At 45.0% G+C, this 23,333-nt stretch overlaps 1 protein-coding gene across 1 annotated transcript in view; it reads left to right on the forward strand.

Annotated features, from left to right (window-relative positions):
* Nucleotides 1-23,333, forward strand: part of KIF26B (kinesin family member 26B) — a 576,785-nt gene that overhangs the window by 248,262 nt on the left and 305,190 nt on the right. Inside the window, 1 exon segment of the mRNA XM_017870419.1 lies at nucleotides 19,795-19,961. Within this exon segment, the coding sequence (XP_017725908.1) occupies nucleotides 19,795-19,961 (167 nt within the window).

Here is a 23,333-nt window from a genome sequence, read left to right on the forward strand (position 1 = left end):
AAAAAAAAAAAAAAAAAAAAAAAAAACAAGAAACACCCAATTCATTCCATGTATTTCAGAGTGAATTGCAGAAGGGAAAACTGAACAGCCAATGATCCCTTTTTTTTTTCTTGGTTAGTTTTGGATTTCATTAAAGCTTGTTTAATTAAATCTATTGTAAATCTGCTCCAAGTTCTCAGTTGAGATGAGAATTGAATCTTTTTGTTTAATTTAAAAATTCTAAGAAAATCCTGAACTCACTTCAAAACGACTTCTTTTTTGAAAGCTTTGTAAAAGCTTTCCATTTACATGGATTGGAGGTCTGATTAATACAGCGTTTCGAAGGGGCTAAAGAAGTGTGAAAATTATCCAGAAACTTCTGAAAGGACCTTTCTTACCTCACAGGCATCCAGGGAGACATAAGGGCCCTTAGAAGCCGCAGATCAGCCATAAGTGTCTGTGTTCACAGCTTCCTTCCAAGAAGCAAAAACGCTGGGAAAGATAAAATATTTATTCCTACGTGTCTATAACTGAATTTATGGATATAACTGGCTGGATATTATTGCCCATGTAAACCCATGTAACTGCACACGTAAAGCATGTTTTTATTAGTTCCTACATAAAATTTTTATGATAATGGCAAACAAAGGACCAATTTAGTTTAGCTGAGTTTGTTCTTATTACTCCAGCTTCCAAAAGATAAGCAGCAGTGCAGACAGCACGCTGGGCGCGGTGGCTCACACCTGTAATCCCAGCACTTTGGGAGGCCGAGGTGGGTGGATTGCTTGAGGTCAGCAGTTCGAGACCAGCCTGGCCAACATGGTGAAACCCCATCTCTAGTAAGAAAACAAAAAATTAGCCGGGCGTGGTAGCACATGCCTGTAATCCCAGCTACTCAGGAGGCTGAAGTGGGAGAATCACTTTTAACTTGGGAGGCGGAGGTTGCAGTGAGCCGAGATCGCGCCACTGCACTCCAGCCTGGGAGACAGAGCAAGACTCCATCTCAAAACAAACAAACAACAACAACAACAAAAACCACAAAAACAAAAACAAACAAGAAAACACCCCATAGTGCAAACAGAAGCAGTCAACAGAAGAGCAAGTCAGTGCTTGCAGGGCTGGGGCTCCTGGCCTGTGGGTAAGGAGGACTGAGACTCCCCTAGGCCTGATGGGACTGCAGTAGGGTGAGGCTGGGCTGGCCTGCCCTCAGCTTGCAAGCCTGTTGTTGAGCAGCTGTTCTCCACGTTGGTAGCTATGGAGTATATTCTAATTTAGCTTCTGAAAAGGCTTGCATAGCTACCATTGAAAGAACTCCTACTTACTGTATTTCAACTGGAGAATTACAGAGAGAAAAGGTTCAAGTGGCTTATTGTAGGTCATCTCCCACTCTGGGATTTAAACAAAGCACAAACAGAACAAAGTTCCTTTAATCCGGGTGCCTTCATCTGAGTCCCTCCTGTCTGCGGGGGTTGGCAGGCTGGCTGGATACAGAGCCCACGCCTCTCATGCTCACTGCTGCCATTGTATGTTTGACCCTTGGATGTGGCGGACGATTCCCATGGTGACCTGGATTGGAGGGAAGTTTTTCTAGAATTTGAAGATAAAACATCTTTCATAAATACTGCCTCTTCCTTCCCAATGACTAGTTAAAAATTAATAGTCTGTAAACTAGAGTGAGCGCGATCCCTGAACCCAAATTCAGGAGACAGGGTTTGACGTGTCTAAATGTACGCAGGAAACAAGAGCAAGAAATATTTTAAGCTGAATGAGCCTGAAAAATAAAAGACATAGGATTGTTATAGATATGTCACACTGAAGGCTGTCTTAAATGGAAATCAACTGGAAAAAGGGCAAGTTTAGTACACACTAGGTTTACTCTGGGCTAAGGCTGGCCTAGGACATTAATGAAATTACAACTTAGTGATTAGGGGCTATAGTGGTTTAGATTCTAGACTTTAGAAGTATTTACACATCAAAAAACTCATGGCTGCAAAGAGTTTTCCTCCTAGCATCTGACACATCTCCTCATTTTGTAAGTCTGTACTGGAGTGAATTCTAGACAGCTGGCTTATTGTATTTATTTTTATTTTTAGAAATGGGGTCTTGCTGTGTTGCCCATGCTGGAGTGCAGAGGTGCAACCATAGCTCACTGCGGCCCTGAACTCCTGGGCTCAAATGATCCTCCTGCCTCAGCCTCCCCAGTAGCTGGGAATACAGGTGTGCACTACCATGTCTGGCTAATTTAAAAAAAAATTTTTTTTGAGATGGGGTCTTGCTATGCTGCCCAGGCTGGACTTGAACTCCTAGGCTTAAGTGATCCTCCTGCCTCAGCCTCCCAAGTAGTTGGGACTACGGGGGCACACCACCCTGCTGAGCTTGGCTAGTTGTATTGTTCCTAAAGATTTATAGAAGGAAGGAGCTTCCATAGCCTCCAACCCCACTTGTTGGATGCATTCCTTTACGGACTAATCCAATTTGAGGTTCTTTATTCTGTGTATTTCCTCAGTGGGCATGTTTACTGATTCTCAAATGTGTCTTTGTATATTTCATAAGCTATTTCTTTGCTTTCTTTCCCCCAAAGGAGTAGTTTTCATTCTTTCTGAAAAACTCTGCTTGAGCCTCCTCCCTGTTGGAAGAGCAGTTCTGGGGTATGTGTGTGCGTGCACACGTGTGTGTGTCCACATGCATGTGTGTGTGTGAATGGCTGTGTGTGTATGTGTGTGTTTCTTTGGCCTCCTCTCAGGCTCTGGGGGAAAAAACCTCTACTGAATCTTAAGCTAACTACAAAATGTGTACACGTTTCGCTCTTGCCAGCGCTTTAGACTTCTGCTGATGTTAAGCCCTGTAGAAATGCAAATAGCACAGTTTTTAATACTTACTCCAAGGGTACTATTTAGGGAAGTAAAAGTTACTCTAAAGGCAAGATTGATTTCCTGCCCTCATGGAACTGACCTTTCATAATAGAGAGCTTGTTGTCCATGCTAATAAGGGCTTACTACAAGTGCAATGTATTCTCAATTTGTATCAGAAATTGTAGTTTGGGGCCACTGGCTTCTTTTCAGAGATAGCCTGGTTGATTCCAGACTCTGGATCTGAGAAGCTGATGGTTTTGTATCATTGCCCCACACACGTGGAAACACTGCAGACCTCAAAGTTCCTTTGGTTTTAGAGCGGTGGAATCATGGTTGAGGGGACAGTGAAGGAAGAGGACATACTTAGCTGAGGTGGTGTTGCTGTTTTCTCTCAAAAGGTTGTTAAGGGATCATTCATTTTTGAGGCATTGCAACAAGACTGATTTTCTTTTTTTTTTTTTAATGCAGCGTAGTCTTTTAACTCAGGATTAGATGAATAGCTTTTCAAGTGTGTATGAAAGACAAGAATCCCAAAAGATTGGCTCTATTTTAAATAGCAGACTCCAGGGACTCAAGGTTTGTCATGAAAGGGCAGATATGGAAGAGATGAACTCCCGGGTCCAACTCTGAGAATAGAGCACCCTCAGGGCTGGGGTCCCCCAGGTGTCGGGGAATGCCAGTCTCGCTGGCTCGGGTTTATTAGCTGGGGGAATCTAGTTAGATATGCTCACAATACGCTCGTTGGTATTGACTTTGCTAGACCTGACCCATATTGTGAAGTTCTAACAAGTGGAAAGTATAGCCAGGCTTTGGGAGATGCCATAGCATGCAGAATGGAAGAGAAAACCAGCATCTTAAACGAACAGAGGAGAAATTTGAGCAGAACCACCAACTGGAGAAATTAGGACACTGGCTGGAATGTTACAGCCGCAAGAGGGGAAAAAAAAGCAGAATATTTACTTAGTGAAGACATAATGAGATGATAGAATTCTCTGGTGTCAACTTTCACAAAAGAGCTTTGTCTCTGTGCTAATGATGCAAAAAGCAGGGAAGTGATGAGAAAATTGTATAGACCTTAATAAATTCAACAACAGCAAAAAATGAATTTGGAGGTTAGTTTTGTATCTTCTGAGGTCCACGATTTTTATGTATCCCTAAATTTGAGAATTCAGGTTTAAGGAAGGACTTGGAGAATAGTCAAAACATTACCATACTTCTTAAAGCATTCTTAATGGTGTTTTTACTAGTGAAATAGAAAATGAAAACATGCACATGTAAATAAGCGTATTTTATTAATCCTCCAAATGCACTGGGTAAACCAGGGTAGAAAACCATCAGATGCAAAGTCTGTCATGGGTCTGGTGACAAGATTAGAATCAGTCCTAATTAGGATTATTGAAACAGAGTTTCCCAGGAAACAACCGTGACAAGCTGTTCTTTGAATTCTGGACATGTAGGAATGATGTGAAAGTTTAGATTATGAGCCTTATAGAGTAAGGGATCTGAAACTCCAAAGGAAATAGGCAGAAGAACAATTTCAAATATCTTCACAAGAGCAGCCCACAACTGTTTGCCCACCCGTGTGCAGGTTTGCAATGAGAGGCTTTAGAGCATTGGTTTTGATACTTAAGTCATTTTCATTTGAGGAGAAAGATGCCGGAGAGTGTTTTTGGTTAATATTCCTTATGGCAGGTCTGTGATTTTGCAAGCTAGGATGCAGAGAGGTTAATTGACTTTATTACGGTTCCACAGCTGGTCATTTGGGTAGAACTGAGCCCCTGGCTTATGGCTAACCTATAAAGACTCTTTTTCTCCCTCTCTGTATTTCTAGGATTTTCAGTCATTTCAGAATTCTGCTGTCCTATTGTTTTTTTTTTTTTTTTTTTTTAAATGCATGAATAAGTGCTGCAATTAACGGGCTGTGGCATGAACTAGGTGTGTGAATCGGAATCACTCACCCCACCAATTTCAGCTTCTCTGTCTTTATGTTTCTGCATGGAACTTGGCCTAGAATAGATCTAAGGACTTTTCCAGCTCCTTTTTGAAAAAATTGCTTTCTGAATTGTGTAGGATTTGGTATTCCTGCAGTTAGTAAACAAAATACAAAGTTTGGTATCAAGTCAAAACTGGAACCATGTAAGCCATTGCATTACTCTGGAACAATCAGCTGACTCTTAAACAATTTTCGTTCACCATTCACAGTTGGGAAGTTTTTCCCAGTTTGGTAGGGAATTTTTATTTTATTTTATTTTATTTTGAGATGGAGTCTTGCTCTGTCACCCAGGCTGGAGTGCGGTGGCACGATCCCGGCTTACTGCAAGCTCCGCCTCCCGGGTTCACACATTCTCCTGCCTCAGCCTCCCGAGTAGCTGAGACTACAGGCGTCGCCACCTCGCCCGGCTAGTTTTTTGTATTTTTAGTAGAGACGGGGTTTCACCGTTGTTAGCCAGGATGGTCTCGGCCTCCTGACTTTGTGATCCACCCGCCTCGGCCTCCCAAAGTGCTGGGATTACAGGCGTGAGTCACTGTGCCCAGCCTTTTTTTTTTTTTTTTTTTTTGGCATTTTTGGTATGTTTGTATGTTTTTGCACAAAGGTCACTCAAAAGTTAAGTCAGGGGCATCTTTTAGAGATGTAATGGGAATATCTGTAAATGTTCCTGCTTTAGATTGGATTATGACTTTAGGAAGCACAGGGCATGTTCAGCTGCATGGCCTCCGATCATCCTATGTGCAGTCTCACATATTCCCCTCTCTGGGGAAATTGAGGCAAGGAGAGGGGAAATGACTCGCCCACAGCCTCCCATGTTGCTCCCACCAAGCCAGGCCCAGAATTAGTTCTTAACACTTAATGCAACATTTACCAGGGGCCTGATGCCTGACACACCCTTTGCTAGGCACTGGGATTACAGCGACAATTTGATTTGGTCCAGCCTGCCTCCGATTTGGGCATCTCCTTCGTGGCTGTGACGTGGGGTTGCTCAGGGTATAACGCTCTGCTGGTTGCCTTGAACGTTTCCCAAGCATTAGCCAAGACTTAGGTGAAGAACTTGGACATGGAGATGACGCAGGCCCTGGGAAGGGACCGCCTAGAGATGCATGATGATGGGCTCCACAGGCAAGAAAGACATGGCAGATTAAACATGGATGGAAAAGGCTGTGATCTGTATTAGAATTAAATGCTGCAGCAGCTCCAGCTAATCTAATGTTCAGTCTCTTAATCTCATTGTCTTTCCCTTTGGCCGCATAACTAATAAACAATGCCATTCTGCAAAAGTTACATCAAGCAAGTATTCAATAGTCAAAAGTTCCAAGCTCTTTTCTTCAAAGGTTAGGTCTATTTTTTATTTTATTTTATTATTTTTTATTATTATTATTTTTTGATACAGAGTCTTGCCCTGTTGCCCAGGCTGGAGTGCAGTGGTGCGATCTCGGCTCACTGCAGCTTCTGCCTGCTGGGTTCAAGAGATTCTTCTGCCTCAGCCTCCTGAGTAGCTGGGACTACAGGTGTGCACCACCACGCCCGGCTAATTTTTGTATTTTTAGTAGAGATGAGGTTTTACCATGTTGGCCAGGTTGGTCTCGAACTCCTGACCTCAAGTGATCTGCCTGCCTTGGCCTCCCAAAGTGCTGGGATGACAGGTGTGAGCCTCTGTGCCCGGCCCAGGTCTATTTTTTAAATGGATAAAAGAAAGAGGATGGCTCAATTTTGTGACAGGGTCTTTAAATTTGTCGGTTTGTACATTTCATCTTCCAGTGCCCCAGAGCTCTGGTTGTAGCTGAAACTCATGCCTGGTGTGGGGAAGAACCAGGGCAGGGTGGGGGGCTTTAGCCTCTGGGCTTGGTTTCTCCTCTCCTGGAACCTCTATCCTATGTTTACTTGCCCCGTATTCCAGAGAATTCCAGCTCTGCAGCTATGGCTGTCACATCTCACACTCAGACTGACTGAGGTGAACAGTTACTGGTTTTCTCTCCCCATTTTTCACCTCTTTGTGTACATTGCTTTTTGTTTTTCTCTTTTTTCTTCTTTCTCCCGTTTCTCTCTTTTTCTTTTTGTTCATGTCTCGCTTTGTTCCTTGTTTGCCCTTTCTTCCCCGACTCCAGCAATTTGTCTTACTACCACTATATTGAATTACGTATATGCCGAAACATCTTAGTTTATTCAATAAAGCTTTCTGTACCTTATTCACCATGTTAAAAATCAAGTGAAAACAAACTTTCATCCCTTAAAAACAAACAGAACTCCAACAACCCCAACCCAACTAAATTAAGTCCATTCCTATTTTTACACATCTGTTAATGTATGAATTAATGTATTTATTAGATAAACTCCATATCCAGACGCTGTCCTATGCTGGTAATACCAAGGAGAACAGACACAGTCCCTAAGGTCCTAGGGTTGACCATTTACTTGGGGAGAGAGACTGACAACAGGCAGTTACAAAGCAAGACGTGCTGTAGGCCCTTGGATTGCACTGACAGTGTCCACTCTCAGTGGAGTGCTGTGAAGAGGGTGGTGCTGATCATTCAGTCTGGGAAACAAGCAGTCGAGACATGCTTCCTGGGGCACTGGCTTTTGGTTGACTATATGGGGGTGAGAAACAATGGTAGCCTTCCCCAATAGAAGAGCCACCCCAGATGATTCTGTACATAGGAACTGGCCTAGGAGTAACCTCTGGCCCAGCCCTGACATCAGGGTTGAGTTGATTAGGGTTGTGATTTCATCTTGACTACTCAGTCTGAGTTTGCTGAGTTGCAAATTGAAAGTGAAAACAATTACATCCAGATTCAGACCATTTGATTTTATTTTCACTTGATCATAAACATCGCAAAACACTGGATAGAGAGAGCCTATTGTGCTCAGTTATTCAAATAATCCTAATTATGATCACTTATTCAAATGATTCTTTTTTTTTTTGAGATGGAGTTTTGCTCTTGTTGCCCAGGCTGGAGTGCAATGGTGTGATCTCGGCTCACTGCAACCTCCGCCTCCCGGGTTCAAGCGATTCTCCTGCCTCAGTCTCCCGAGTAGCTGAGATTACAGGTGTGCACCATGCCTGGCTAATTTTGTATTGTTAGCAGAGACAGGGTTTCTCTTTCTCTCCAATTCCTGACTTTAGGTGATCCGCCCGCCTCGGCCTCCCAAAATGCTGGGATTACAGGCGTGAGCTACCGCATCCGGCCTTCAAAAGATTCTTAAATGGTTCTTCTTCTTCTTCTTTTTTTTTTTCCTGATGCAATCTCACTCTGTCACCTAGGCTGGAGTGCAGTGGTGCGATCTCAGCTCACTGCAACCTCCACCTCCTGGGTTCAAGTGATTCTCCTGTCTCAGCCTCCCAAGTAGCTGGACTTACAAGAGCGTGCCACCACGCCCAGTTAATTTTTGTATTTTTAGTAGAGACGGGGTTTTGCCATGTTGGCCTGGCTGGTCTCAAACTCCTGACCCTAAGTGATTCCCCCACTTCGGCCTCCCAAAGTGCTGGGATTACAAGTGTGAGCCACCGCGCCCGGCCTCAAATGATTCTTTTTTTAAAATAAAATCTTTTACTGTCAGCACATGTTCTGCAGAGGCTAGCTCTACTTGAGCTGCACATTCTCTGGATGATGTGGGCCTGAGCTGCCCAAGATAAACTCAAGAGCAGTAAGAAACCAAGCCCACGGGCCTTCCCTGCTCCAGGGCTTTCCACGTGGTAGACAGAATTGAAGCTCTTACTGGATCACAGTTCTGCTTACTTCATAGGGTTGTTGTCAGGATTAAATGTGACAATACATATAAAGCTCTTAGAACAGAAGCCGGCTCATGGTAAGTGCTCAAAAGTGGTAATGATGATGATGATGGCCTATGAGGCCGCCTGTTTCACGTCCTCAAAGGCCTTTGAGGCTGAAGCTGATCTCATCATGTCAACTGGACTCCTTGTTTCATTATACACCCTGACTGTGTCACTGAAAGCACGCCCCAGAACATCACTGAGGAAGAAGTATTGAGATCCAGCATACCTGCAAGGTGAATTCACATGCATATGTGCAAATACTACAAGCTTCATGGTGGGACTGTGTCATCTGTTCTAGGAGGCTCTTTAAAAAGCTTAATCTCTACCTGAAGCCGCACATGCTGGAACTAAGAAATCTAAGGGAGGAACCCCAAACAGCCATGCGGTTAGCCCTTTGCTGAATCTGGCGTCTGGGTCCTTCCTGGAGCAGGCAGGCAGGCGGCCCTGCCCCTTTACCTTCTGGCAACACAAAGGATAAAAGAAAACAGTTATCAGGTGCTGAGGGGCCAGATCTGAGCCCCGATAATGGGAATCCTGAAACATGAGGAGCCTCTTCTGTTTGCAGAGTGTCATCATGCAGGGCAGAGCGCTGGAGGTAGGGCTATAAATTGAGGGTGAAGGAAAGGCAGCCCTCCTAGGCCCTGCATATCGCCAGTTGTGGAATTCTCTTTTGCAAGAGGTCACTGAGTCAAATGCTGTGGATGGATAATTTTATGGCCACTAATAAAATTTATAGCCAAAGCAAGCTAAGATAATAAGGGTAATCAAACATTCAGCCCTGGGACATAAGAATCCCATCATGGCCTGGGGTGCTGGCTGGGGGTGCTGGACGGCACAGAGAGGAGTTTATCTGTCTGACTCAAGGCCAGCCTCAGAGTCTCAGAGGTGATTTGTGTCCACATGAGCTGCGTGGACTAGGCCAGGTCTGGAGCAAGCTTCAGCTTGGTCAGTAACTGCTGTTTCTCTACAGGCAGCATGCCAACAGCAGCACAAAAAAGCTGTATCTTATTTAAATGCCTAAAAGCAAATCGTGAGCCTAAGAAAAGATCTAAACTACCTCAGCTCTGGAATACCACATTAGGGAAGGAATGCTAACTGGTCATTCACGTGTGACTTGGCAGGTGTGAGAAAGATAAAGAAGGATACAAATATTGCTCATGCAAGTATAAAGAAATCAGATGATGTTTAACCAGAGAGTTGGGTTTGTGTGGGGGCTTTCCCTGCCCATCTCCTGCCTCTTCACTGAGCTAGGCTCCCCTCTTGAGTTTCCTTTCCATCTCAGCTCTTCCTCCTGCAGGCCTGGGACATAGGCAAAGTGAGGTCTTGTCCCTGAGGCCACCCTGCAGAACACACCTCGTGACATGTAGAGAGGCTTATCAGTCACTGGACGTCAGAAACCCTGGGTTCTTGGCCCTCTTCTCTTGACTCGGGCCTCACCATTGATGGTCCTTATGACCACACTCTCTAAAATGGCACAGCAGGTGTGGAGCCATGTGGAACAAGTTAACAGCAAGTAACTCTCTGGTGTTGTGGGATTCTCTCTCTCTCTCTTTCTCTTATTTTTTGAGACAGGGTTTCGCTCTGTCACCCAAGCTGGAGTGTAGTGGCACAATCATAGCTCACTGTAGCCCAACCTCCCTGGCTCAAGAGATCCTCCCACGTCAGCCTCCCGAGTAGCTGGAATTACAGGTGTGCACCACCATGCCTGGCGAATTTTTGTATTTTTGGTAGAGACAGGGTGAGCTCAAGCCATCTGTCTGCCTTGGCCTCCCAAAGTGCTGGGACTACAGGCTTGAGCCACCCCACCCGGCCTTTCCTTTTTTATTGTGGTAAAATATATATAACCTAAAATGTACCATCTTCACCATTTTTAAGCCTACAGTTCTGTGACATTGAGTATATTCACATGGTTCTGCAACCATCAGCACCATCTACCACCAAAGAACTTTCTCATCTTCCCAAACCAAAACTCGGCCTCTATTAACAATAACTCTATGAACTTGACTATTTCAGGTACTTCAGATAAGTGGAATCACACAATATTTGCTCTTCTGTATTATTTTTAAATAAAAACTCTTTGGATGAGATAGCTCGGGGAAAATCCATTTTATTGCCCTAGTTTTTAGTACATTTTATTCAAGCAAGAACCCAGCAATAGTTAACCTGCTGCAGGTTCTACTGAGACTTCTAAACCAAAATGTGTCTTGCTGATGCCAGCTTTTGCCCTCATCACAAATTCTGCTTAGGAAAGGTTCATGACATGCCACAGCAGGCCTGACCCTGCCTGGGAAAGGCATCACCGCAGTTCTGGGTAGCCCTGGTGTGCAGAAAGAAAAGAGACATGCAGGGTGAGAGTGAAGTCTAAATGGATCAACAGGTTTGCCTGATACCTTGGGGTCAGGAAGCACGGTAAGAAAGAGTTGAGTGGAATAGGTTAGTGAGGACTGAGGCCTGCCTCATCCAGAGGAGACACCGACAGACACATACACTGCAGAAGAGGACGCCGTGCAGGTTAGGAGGCAGCCCAGTGCTTCCCTCCTCGGTGGGACATTTCATCTGTTTCTCTGCCTGCAAGGATGAAATAAACATAACTCATAAAACAGAGCATTTCACTTCCCAGGGGGAGTGGCATTGAAGCAAGAGGCATGCATCTGTGGTTGTCAGAGCAAGAATCCTCTGTGGCTGCTTGCCCTTGGCCTGGAAGGCAGGGTCTGGTGGGGTGACAAGGTGACATCTGCTCCTTAGCGGGAGCCTGCTCTTGGAGACCCCTCTGCCAGATACATTTTTATAGTCAGCTCCAGAAGTAACTTGATGTGGGGATCCTACAGTCAAAGCAAAGACTCGTGCATAGAAAGGGACATCATTTTTTTTCCCTCTCTCTCTGCTATAAGCAAAAACTGAATAAGGCTTATGTGGACTCTATCACTACATCACGATGACTGGAGCAAGGTGCCCGCTGTCTGTCATCGTCAGCTTTCTATTCTGTGTCTGACTGCAGTGGAACATTGGCGTGATCAACTCTACATTATTGAACTTTGATCTGGGTGTGCATTGTTTGATCTCTTCCTTTAAAGATTGACTTTCATAATTTATATTTTATAGAATATACGGAAGTATATTCCGGCATATTCTAAGAGCATAACAACTGACAGCATAGACACATCCTAAGACAATACTAAGGGTTTACAAATTAGCTGTGAATGGTCTTTTCCAAGATAATCGTGAGTTGATTTGTCCTTACCTGGATCAAAAATTTTTAGGAAGCACCCACTGTTTACAAAACTATAAAAGCGTTAAGTAACAGTGTAAGTAGCAGATTGCAATAAAAGATGCCCCAAGGCAGTGAGATATTAATTGTGTAAGAGAAAATGTTATTAAATGTTATTTTCTGGGATTTGAGGAGGGGGAGCATGTCATTAAGTGTCATTAATTAAAGACTGAGTAGGAAACAATTGCTCTCCATAGATGCCTCTACACAGGAAACAGATACTATTTGGTGTTCCCTGCTGTCTTGGCAGAGTCAGAGGGAGGTGGCTTTCTGGCTCCATAATGCCATTTAAGACGAATGCCCACACTGACACACTCTGGTAGCCCTGAGTCCTTCCTTCAGTATAGAAGCTAAAGGCCAGCGGCTTACAGACTGCAATTTGCAATGTGGAAGCAGCCTTAGGAAGAACCACACGTCTTTTCTCTTGATTCTGTGGTCAAGATCGTAACCACATTTGGGATTCTGTCTCTCTTTGGGGATGAGTACCAAGCTCCTTATACTGAGGTATCAGTGTAGACATTTAAATGTGGTTGAAAGACGTGAATTAAAAGTTAAAATAGAGGGAGAAGCTTTATTTCAACGTGATCTGTGAAAAGCAGACTTTCCCTGCTCATTAATGGTGTATGGAGTTCTCACGGACATTGAGAATGTCACATGTACACGCACGTGCACATGTGTTAACACCTGTGCAAACACACACGTGTACCCTCTCCCTGCAGCCTGGTCCCTTTTGCTGCCACCCGTATTCATTTTACCACCACCCCGAGGGATACGATGTGCTGTTTGGAAAGTAACAGAGACCCTTACGGAGTGAAATGGTCCCCTGTAATCAAGACGGAGAGCTAAAAACAGGTTTCAATCAGAACTAAAGCAAGTAAAATCTGCTGGTGAAAATTTAGTCCCCCGAAAGCTTGTGATTAGGACCACTTAGTGTGTTTTCAGCCACTGCTCTTAGACGGTGACCGTGACACATACATGTAACCAAGATAATGAGGCCTTTCCCTAGCACTGTAGGGTTTTCTAACGTGTGAGGTGGATATTTGGAGGTTTTCTCAGGAAGAATCATGTATCTTTCACAGTATAGCAAGAGAAGAAATAAATTCCTAAGAGTCTAACATGCAGATATAAGCCATAGTCCTTTAAAACTAAGGCTCTCGGCCGGGTGCAGTGGCTCACGCCTGTAATCCCGGCACTTTGGGAGGCCGAGGTGGATGGATCACAAAGACATGAGTTTGAGACCAGTCTGGTCAATATGGTGAAACCCCGTGTCTACTAAAAAAATAGAAAAATTAGCTGAGCATGGTGGCCTCCACCTGTAATCCCAGCTACTCGGGAGGCTGAGGCGGGAGAATCGCTTGAACCCGGAAGGTGGAGGTTGCAGTGAGCCAAAGATTGTGTCACTGCACTCCACCCTGGGCGACAGAGCAAGACTCCATCTCAAAAATAAATAAATAAATAAATAAATAAATAAATAAATAAAAATAACAAAAGTAAGGCTCTTGATTCAGAATTATGCAGTGAGGCTCAAGTTTCAGGAGAACACCCTCTAATAGTGGACTGTAGGGAGGGCTCTGAGGGCAGTCTCGAGTTAGGAAGTGGTCCTGAAGGGGAGACTGAAGGGAGGGAAACTGAACTGAGGGCTGACACGCCGCGCAGAAGCCACCTCAGCCGAACAGATCACCATTCCAAACCTGGCTCCTCCTCCTAGTAGCTGGTTTCCCTCGGGGAAGAAGCTCAACCTCTCTGACCCTCAGTTCCCTCTTTGGTGAAATGGTTGAATTGTCTTGGAATCCACAGGTGACAGCCTCAGGACTGCAGTGAGGAATCTGTATGCATCCACTAAAGCCTGTCCTTAGCTCTGTCTTGTGGCTGCTCACCTGGCCTGGGGGCCAGAGATGGGGCGGGAGAAGGGGCAGGGTTCCTCCAGGAGCTCATCCCCACGCCCAGTAGAGTTAGCATAGCCAAGGCTTCCTGGCAGAGTTTGATCTTTATTATAGGTAGCAGCAAGAAGCAGGTCCCTCTTGGAAAGACTTGCTTTGAAGTGTGGAGAGTCCACTGACTAGTAGGAAAGGCCACTGCCTTGAGATGAAATTCCAAAGCCAAAAGGAGAAGTGCTGTTGAGGAGGTGGGATGCAGGAGGTCAACTCCTCAAATCAATCCCTCCAGAAATTCAGGGGAAGCCACTCCTGAGAACCGGCTGGAGGTGGGAAGGCTGAAGAGTGGAGGGACGGAGGTGGGAAAGCTGAAGAATGGAGGGACGGAGTTGGGAAGGCTGAAGAATGGAGGGACGGAGGTGGGAAGGCTGAACAATGGAGGGACGGAGGTGGGAAGGCTGAACAATGGAGGGACGGAGGTGGGAAGGCTGAAGAATGGAGGGAGTTCACGATGAGGGCCCGAGGTGCGTGAGGCTCGTTTGTGTTGGTCTGAGCAGGACTGAAGCCATGGGTCCAGGGCCTCTTTCCTTCAGAAACAGTCAGAAGTGACCAAGCTTCAGCTCCTCCTCTTCCCCAGGCCTCAGCGCCCAGGCCCAGTGCTGTGGGGCTCACACATGGGAACTGAGAAGGGGAATATGGAGTCTTGCTTCTTGGCCCCACAGAGGCCTCTTTGGCCTCAGGATTTGGCTAGAAACACATTTTGGAAGCTTCCTCATTTCCAAGTCACAGATAATATTTGTATACACACACACACACACGTTCTCTCTCTCTCTCTCTCTCTCTCTCTCTCTCTCTCTCTCTCTCTCTCTCATTTTAGAAAAGGGAGAGAACATTTGTCTCTGGCTGACTACAAGTTCCTTTATCTACCTTCCTCTACCTTCCTTTCAAATCTCCTGAGGACAGAGACTAAGCAAAGTTTACCTTTTGTAATCTCCCAAGTCTGTCTGGTGCTCAGGTTATTCAGAAAACTTCAGTAACTGAGGTCAGATGGTAGAAGGAAGGGGGAAGAAAAGGGGAATCAGAGGCCTGTGTTTCCAGCTGAACTTCCTTACTTGGCAGCTGAGTGGCTTTGGACCAATCATCGGACTCCACTCCCCGCCTCTGTGTTCTCATCTGTGAAGTGGAAACAATAGCCAACCTGTCCACATAACTGAATGTTGTTTCCAATGAGCCTTCTTTGAGAAGGAGAGGTTTATCAGCAACAAAGGGGTAGACACATCTGGGAGCATCCCTTAAGCTGTGAATGGCTGTTGAATTGTCACAGAATATGGATCACTGCCGTTCTTTGCTTGACATAAAAACAACTCAGGGACACACTGCCACCGTTTCAGAGAGCTTCAGAAAGAGTTTGGATTGGAGTGGTTCTTTCATAGCCAGATCTCATGTGGTAGGTCATTGATTTTGTTTCTTTGATTAATAGGACAATTCAGTTACAACCGATGGTATTGTAACCCTGTAACCCTCGAGAGGGTTTGCAGGGCTAAGGAAAAGTAAATTCCTGTTAACAAGCATCTTGGTGGCAAGCAAGATGGCACCTTGGTAAGAAGTTATCCATCAAAACTCAGCACTCCAAAGACCTGCATACCAGTGTGTGTGGGAAAACAGCACTCGGTCTAACAGGGAGGCTCCTTCTCTCTCAGAATCATCTACAATGGATATGATTGTAATTGTTGAAGAAGCTACAGCTGCTTCTGCGGAGAGCAAGCCTAGCTCTTCTGTGTTTCAGAATTATAAAGATGCAGCTAAACAGAGATAACGGAAGTTGCTTTTGGAGAGCTATCTTGCAGACTGTCTTTGCACAAGATATTGACAAGAAATGTCTACACATTTCTTAGAGCCTCTTGAATCTTCAGCATCTACTTTTTTTTTTTTTTTTTTTGCCTGACATATACCACACACCCAACACATGGCTGTTCACATGAATGAATGAACAAATGAACTAGTAGACTAACAAAGAGGCAGCTCTTGATCTCCAAACATTGTGGAGCCAAAACCCTGTACTTTGACAATGATGATGATGCGAGAAAAGATTGTCATGTTTTAAGAATTAAACAAAATAGGCCAGGTGCGGCGGCTCACGCCTGTAATCCCAGTACTTTGGGAGGCTGAGGTGGGCAGATCATCTGAGGTCGGGAGTTCCAGATCAGCCTGGCCACCATGGAGAACCCTCATCTCTATTAAAAATACAAAAAAAAAAAAAAAAAAAAAAAAAAAAAAAAATTAGCCAGGCGCAGGGGCACATGCCTGTAAACCCAGCTACTCGGGAGGCTGAGGTAGGAGAATCGCTTGAATGTGGGAGGCGGAGGCTGCAGTGAGCCAAGATTGCGCCACTGCACTCCAGCCTGGGCAAGAAGAACAAGACTCTGTCTCAAAAAAAAAAAAAAAAAAAAAAAGAAAGAAACAAAATAGAAAAGCAATGAAATGTTCTAAAGAAATGATTCTTACTTAAAAGACTTAAGAAAATTTATGTAGATACATGTGAGCAGTAGAAAAAGAATAGCTCAGATTTATTCCACAGACATGTTTTGAGCATCTTTGTGTGCCAGCCGTTGCATTGACCTTGGTATACAGTGATATACAGAGCAAACCAGCCCTAGAACTAGAGACCTGGGGCTTTTGTGTAGTGGGAGAAAATGACTTACTATTAAATGCATGATATGAACCAAAGCGGAGATAGTGAGGGAAAAGATTGAGGCGCTGTAAAAGCATCCAGCTGAGGAAGCATAGGCTGGAAGAAGGCTTCTCGGAGGAAGTGAGGCTTGAACTTACATCTGCAGGAAAAGCAGGAGCGTTTCACATGGAGAGCAAAGGCCCCATGGCGGAAGGAGCAGGAGGTGTGTTTGAGGACCTTGCCGGAGGCTGGAGCCCTGGAATGTGAAACTGAGGGCCAGGTAAATTAGCAGTTGCTGTAGCCAAATCATGGTCTGTTATTTCTGAAAGTTTGTAATCTCTGAAGAGGATACTAGGCATAAATACAAATGAGAACATGATCTTTTAGGTGGTGAGAGTCTCTAGAGTAGGCATTTGGAGGGATGCCGTCTCCCCATTGTGGAACCAGCAGAACAAAATCTAAAGAATGCACAAAAGAAACAAACAAACAAAAAATGAGCTGTCAGGTTCTAAGGAGGGAGAGAGTGTGATGGGAAGCACACTATGAGAAATAAGAACATGGACCTGCCCCCGCCCTGTCATAATACTGGCTGTGTCTGAAAAATGGAGCAGGAAAGGCAGCATGACTAGGAAAATGTGCAATTTTAATTTTACATACTATTTGGTTTCTTTTAGAAAATATTTTCTAAGATAAAAAATGCTAACATTTGTGAATGGTGGTAGTGGATACATGTGTATGTTTTATTGTTTGATTTTTTTTTTCTATATATCACATTTTTTAATTAGAAGGGGAAGACTTTTTTTTTTTTTTTTTTTAATTAGAAGAGGGGCAGTTAGAGGAAGGAGGTAGGTGCTAGAAATGGTTTAGGAGTCAGGGTCCTACTCCTAGATACAAATTGGCTTGGGCAAATCGCTTCTCTGCTCTTCAGGTGTCTTATCTAAGGGGAAGAGTTCTGAAGATGATGATGTTGGAAATCTCCTCTAGTTCTAGAACATTCTGTGATCCTAATTTTTAAAAACGATGATTGAATAGTTCTATTTATAGGCTTGGGAATTCAGTGTCTCATGCCCACTAATCCCCGATTCTTTAAAAGAGAAACAATCTTGCTTGGCACAAGACAGCCAATAGCTCTCTAGTCAGGAAGCTCGTGCATGGAAATTCATCTGCCTGGTGACATTTTCGAAAGCTGTGAACCCACAGGTTGCTCACATCCCTTCTGGAGCAGATGTGGGAATCTGGACCCACCCAGAAAGCTGTGCCTCTGTGTCAGCCATCCTGCCATTCGCCACATGCGTTCCAGCGGCTTCTCTCTGGCTTTGCAGGGCACCTGCAGGACAGTTTATGCATAAGGAATCCCTTCCCTCCAAATGTTAGATGAGAAATACAGTAATGACAGGAAACAACACAGGCAGACTGGCTCGTTTCACATGTCACTGTGTGTCAAAAATCAGATGTATATCTTAGATTCTTGGGGAAAAAAAAGTCCCATGAATTTGGGGGTTTTGTTTTGTCTTTGGACGTGGTCCAGGAGGCATGATGTGCCCCCAGGAGCTTCATCAATACTATTGAGTGGGGATGACGGTGTACATTGTTGCATCAGCTTTCCAGTTGTTTCAGCTGCGCCCTCCAGGCCGCCCCGTTCTGCGGGGACAGTAGCAGCCAGTGGACGGGAGCCAGCACCCCACAGCAGCAAAGGAAGCCCGAGGACAGGCTCTGCGGGCTCTCTGCTCAGTCAGCAGGAATGTCCTCTGGGCCAGCAGCTGCCTTTGCAGCCTCCTCTCCAGTTTCTCTCACTTGGGTCAAGTTTCCTTACAATGCGTTGAATGAATGAGAATAAGAAAGTGTGTGCTGGCAGAATTTCCGTTGAATAATGCCAAGGCTTTCCAAGTAAGAGCATGAATTTCAGTGGAGCAAAGTTCCCAGTCAATGGGACTCAGAGTAATGGCTATTCTACTAATAATGAAAAGTACAAATGTTTTTACTTTTAAAGGTTCACAAATGCGCTGCTCTTAGGGTTCGCTGGCCTACTCAGTTACAAAGTGGAAACTGTTCCGGATCTTTGCTTTATTGCGCTTGTATTTAGTAGGTGATTGGAAACATTTTCCACTTAGCATTTAAGGGTTTGAATAGACTGGTGACTTTTTTTGAACTAAAGTTTCCTCTTTTTAAAAAAAACTAACATTTTTCTTTTTTTTGCAAGCAGACTGAAGATTTAAAGTAACAGGTTTTCCAAATACTTAGACTCTGCCTGCATAATTATTGTATTTGCCGTGGGGTTTAGCACTTTTCCAAAGTATATTTCTGTTTTTTTCTTTCTTTTTTTTGAGACGGAGTCTCGCTCTGTGGCCCAGGCTGGAGTGTAGTGGCACCATCTTGGCTCACTGCAAGCTCCACCTCCTGGGTTCACTCCATTCTCCTGCCTCAGCCTCCCGAGTAGCTGGGACTACAGGCGTCGCCACCACGCCCGGCTAGTTTTTTTGTATTTTTTTTTAGTAGAGACGGGGTTTCACCGTGTTAGCCAGGATGGTCTTGATCTCCTGACCTCGTGATGTGCCCGTCTCGGCCTCCCAAAGTGCTGGGATTACAGGCTTGAGCCACTGCGCCCGGCCCCAAAGTGTATTTCTACATAAGATCCTTGTTTTGCCCCAAAGTTTGGTTCTTCACAGCTTATTATGTAGATTTAGGCAAAATGGACCCAGTCCCTTCCACTAGAACTTTCATTATAAAGGCAATCATTTCAAATAAAACAAGCCATTTATCTTAATGAACCAGCAGGAAAATGAAGTCTGTTTAAATGATCTCAACCCTTCAAAAAAAATTGGTAATTCGTTGTGGCTATATTTATTTTTCTTAGTTTCTGTATGTTGTCTGCTTTATTGACTTTCCACAGCAAATCACCACCACCCCCCCCCACCAAATACTGTTGTATTTTGATTCCTTATGTTCTTTATTAGCAGGCTTACTTCTCCCTTAATAAAACTCTGCCTTTGCCCCACTCCTCCCTTTCAGAGCATTCGGGGCTATTCCTGGTAAGAAGTCAGCATTAGTTCATGTTACTGTTCTCGTCTTGGGCTGCAAAGAGTGCATGGATAATGGTTCATGTTTTCCCCTCCAAATGGAGGGAAGACACAGACATAATTGAAACTTACAATGTCAGGGAATAATTTTATACCATTATTTTTAATGAAAATGGGTAAGTATCCTAGCTAAAATACTGGAAAACAGACTTCTAGTAGCCCTAAGCACCCATGTGTAACTGAATGCAGGTGGGATGGAAACCTGTTCCCTCTTGCCTCCCTCCCCCAAATAGAGAGATGCTGTCAGTGGTCAGGAAATGCAGTGAGCCACAGGTAATGAGCTCCGCATCCATTTTCTTCGTCAGATCTCCCAGCTGATGACAGAGAGTGGCCGGGAGGGACTGACAGAAGCAGTGTTGAACCGCTACAATGCAGACAAGCCTTCCGCCTGCAGCGTCCCAGCCTCCCAGGGCTCCTGCGTGGCCAGCGAGACTTCCACAGGCACGTCGGTGGCCGCCTCCTTCTTTGCACGGTAGGAGAGCTGTTCAGATCCTTGGTTCTTTCCGATGAGCCCACCTGGTTAACCTCTCACGTGGACTAGCTCAGCTGAAACACTAGGAGGAGTTTGGGGCCACTCCGTGGCGTCATTCATTAAGACAGAGTTTTTCAACCCTGGCACTTTGACATCTTGGGCCAGCTAACTGGTGGGGACTGTCCTGTGTGTTATAGGAGGGCTGCAGCATCCGTGGCCTGTACCCCTGGATGTGTGCCCATAGTACCCTCCTCATGTCGTGAATACCAAAAATGTCTGCAGACATTGTCGGAAACCCTGGGCTTGATAACCGCTGCTGTCTTGAGGTGCAGCTCTACAGGTGGTCTTCATCAGCATAAGGGCTTCGTAGGGGCATCCTTCTGGTGGGGGTTTCCAGATTTATCTTCTCGTTATAGACATCGAACTGCTTAAAAGCTATTATAATGGGTGGCAGGTTTTTTCCCCTCTTCTTGAAAGATTAGCCAGAGCGTTATCAAATACTATCCAGCTAATCTTGGGAACTTTAAAAATACAAGAAACAAAAAAGAAAGGTATTTCAACAATGTTTTCTGCCTAATTTTAGCAACATGGCAGAGACGGGGCGGGAGACGAAGGACAGCTGAGCAGGAAGGGACTTCAGGAATTGTCTGGTTCCATCTCCTTATTTATGAACGAGGAAACCAAGGACCAGGAAGGTTCAACTAGGAGTGAGTTTATAGCACAGCCAGAAATAGAAACCAGATTCCTCTACATTTTTCTGTATAACTCATGTTTTAATTTAATGCCTAGACCTGAACCTTAGAAAACTTTCTCCGCCTAAGATTTGCAAGCTCCTGAGTAAATAGGACATAGAATAAATACAATAGCATCAGATATGAAATCACAAGACCCTTTGGGTTCAAGTTGCAGTTCTGCCTCAGTTTCTCCATCTATAAAATGAGGATAATACCTACTCTGCAGGGTCACTCTGAAGACTAAAATAAGGTGATGATAAATTAGAAAGTACTGTAGAAATGGTTACTACTATGTCAGTAAGAAGGAATATTGTGTGGCTTTGCTTGTTATCTTTATGAATGGTAACATCCAGAACACATATATGGGGAAGGGGCTCTGATTAGGACAGCGGCAAGGCGGAGGAGGACAGAGGGCTAAGACCCTGGATGATGGGACCCTCAAGGCAGCACACGGGGCTTGTTGGAAGACCAGCTTTGAGGGTCTTCACTATACTTTGGTGCTGTGATTATTGTCCTGTGAACACTTGGGACAACTTGAATGTGTGGGAAGTAACAGGAAATATGCACAGGCTGGCCACCCAACGGTGGGGACCATTGTGTTAGCCCTGTCTGGACACGAGTCTCTTTATTGTCCCAGACCATTAAGCAGGGAGTCCAAGCTCACTGGGAGGTCATGTCCATGCCGTTTAGGGAGAGAATGAAGAGAGGGAACAGTTATGAGGAGATGTCACAAGCACACAAGCTCCTAGGAGGTTATTAGAACATGTCCAAAGGAGGCTGACCGAGAAGCCATATGGCATGGCAGGTTCAGTTTGGAGAAGAGAAGGACTCTGGGATACATCATGGATGCCCTCAGCTATCTCTCGGGCTATTGTATAAATGGAGACTTGGTTGGTTCGGTAGAGCAGCCAGGTATGTAGGCAAAGGCTAAATAACAAGGAGGAGACGGACCTCCCAGCTCAGAATGAAGAACTTGCAATTCCAGTGGCTTCAGGAGAGAGTGAGATTTGTGTCCCTAAGGGAGATCAAAGTTATGTTGATCTCGATCCTGGAGGGAACATTCAATGCTCAGTTGGGAATTGACTTCTGATGCGCCTTTCTAACCTGAAATTCTTTGAATGTGGAAAGTCTACTGTTCAGTTCCATCCAGAGAATTTTACAGAAGGTTGACTGACTCACAAAGTAACCCCGAAGAAGATTTGAAGCAGGAAGAAATAAGAGGTGAGGGTTCCCAATGGGCAGAATTTAAGGAGAACCTGAGTTCTTGGTGCAAGGAAACCAGCAGTGTCTTTGGAGCTGGGGAAAGGATGTGGAAATGAGATGAGCCTGGGAACCTCGTAGTGCTGGACAAGTGGTGTGCCTGAGGCCAGAGGTCAGGATATCAGGGGAGGATTTACAAACAAGCAAACACACAGCAGGGAAAGGAATGACAAATCACTAGTGAAAGCCTAGGGTGGAAGGGAGATACTGAGGCAAAACCTAAAAGGTATGGGCCAGTGATGTCAACTGGGTCAGGCCCTGCAGGTGATGCTAGCAGCAAACAAAGACTCGAAACTCACTGCTTCAGAATGACAAGGGCTTGCAGTATGAGCTTTCCAAGAGCTGGAAAGGATCCCTGAGGCCCCCCAGATCTTCATTATTACTTTCTGTGTAGTGAATGCTGATAGCACGTAGAGCTTCATAGTATAAGCATTAGAAGTACATGGTTTGTATTCAAAGAGTTTATAATATACAGTGGGAAACAAGTACCAGGTGAAAAAGAACAACCTTTCTACGGATTTTCCCCCCACTCTTTACTCGTGACCATAGTTTGCCCTGTTATCCTCATCATTATTGATGAGAACTATTGTTAGCTGGGCTTTCCCACCTCCCAACGAGGGAGGCAGCATACTCATAACCGCCCTGTCACTGAGGGCACCCAAAGCAGCAGTGTGAATGACTGGCTCTGGGCCCATACTATCAAGAGACAGAATCAGGGATGTATCTGACATTTAGATCCCCAGATGTCCATGTGATAAGCCAAAACCTGCCCAGCTTATGCTGTCAGTACACTTGAGTTCAAAGAGCCTTTTGGTTTTAGCTGAAGCAAAGCTGTCTAAGGTGATGGTAATGACAGCTTTTGATAAGTGTCTGTCCTCGTACGGGTTTGGGGGCAGAGTCAGCTCCTACACCTCCAACCTGTGCTCACCACTTTCAACTCTTCCTGCTTGACTGCAATGGAGACATAGTCCTCTGAGTCTGCAGGGCCCTGGAACTCTCCTGCAGCTCCAAGTCACAAGGGTGGCCTGCTCTCAGGAAGCTGTCCTGGGCTGGGTGTGGTGGCTCACCCCAGTACTTTGGGAGACCAAAGTGGATGGATCACTTGAGGCCAGGAGTTCAAGACCAGCCTGGCCAACATAGTGAGACCCCGTCTCTACTAAAAATACAAAAATTAGCTGGGCATGGTGATGCACGTCTGTAATTCCAGCTACTTGGGAGGCTGAGACATGAGAATTACTTTATTAGGGAGGTGTAGGTTGCGGTGAGCCGAGATGGTGCCACTGCAGTCCAGCCTGGGCAACAGGGTGGGACTCAGTCTCAAGAAAGAAAGAAAGACAGAAAGAGAGGAGAGAGAGAGAGAGGGAGGGAGGGAGGGAGG

The sequence above is a fragment of the Rhinopithecus bieti genome, unplaced genomic scaffold, assembly GCF_001698545.2.
Source record: "Rhinopithecus bieti isolate Rb0 unplaced genomic scaffold, ASM169854v2 scaffold_5132, whole genome shotgun sequence".
In the NCBI taxonomy this organism is placed as follows: Eukaryota; Metazoa; Chordata; class Mammalia; order Primates; family Cercopithecidae; genus Rhinopithecus; species Rhinopithecus bieti.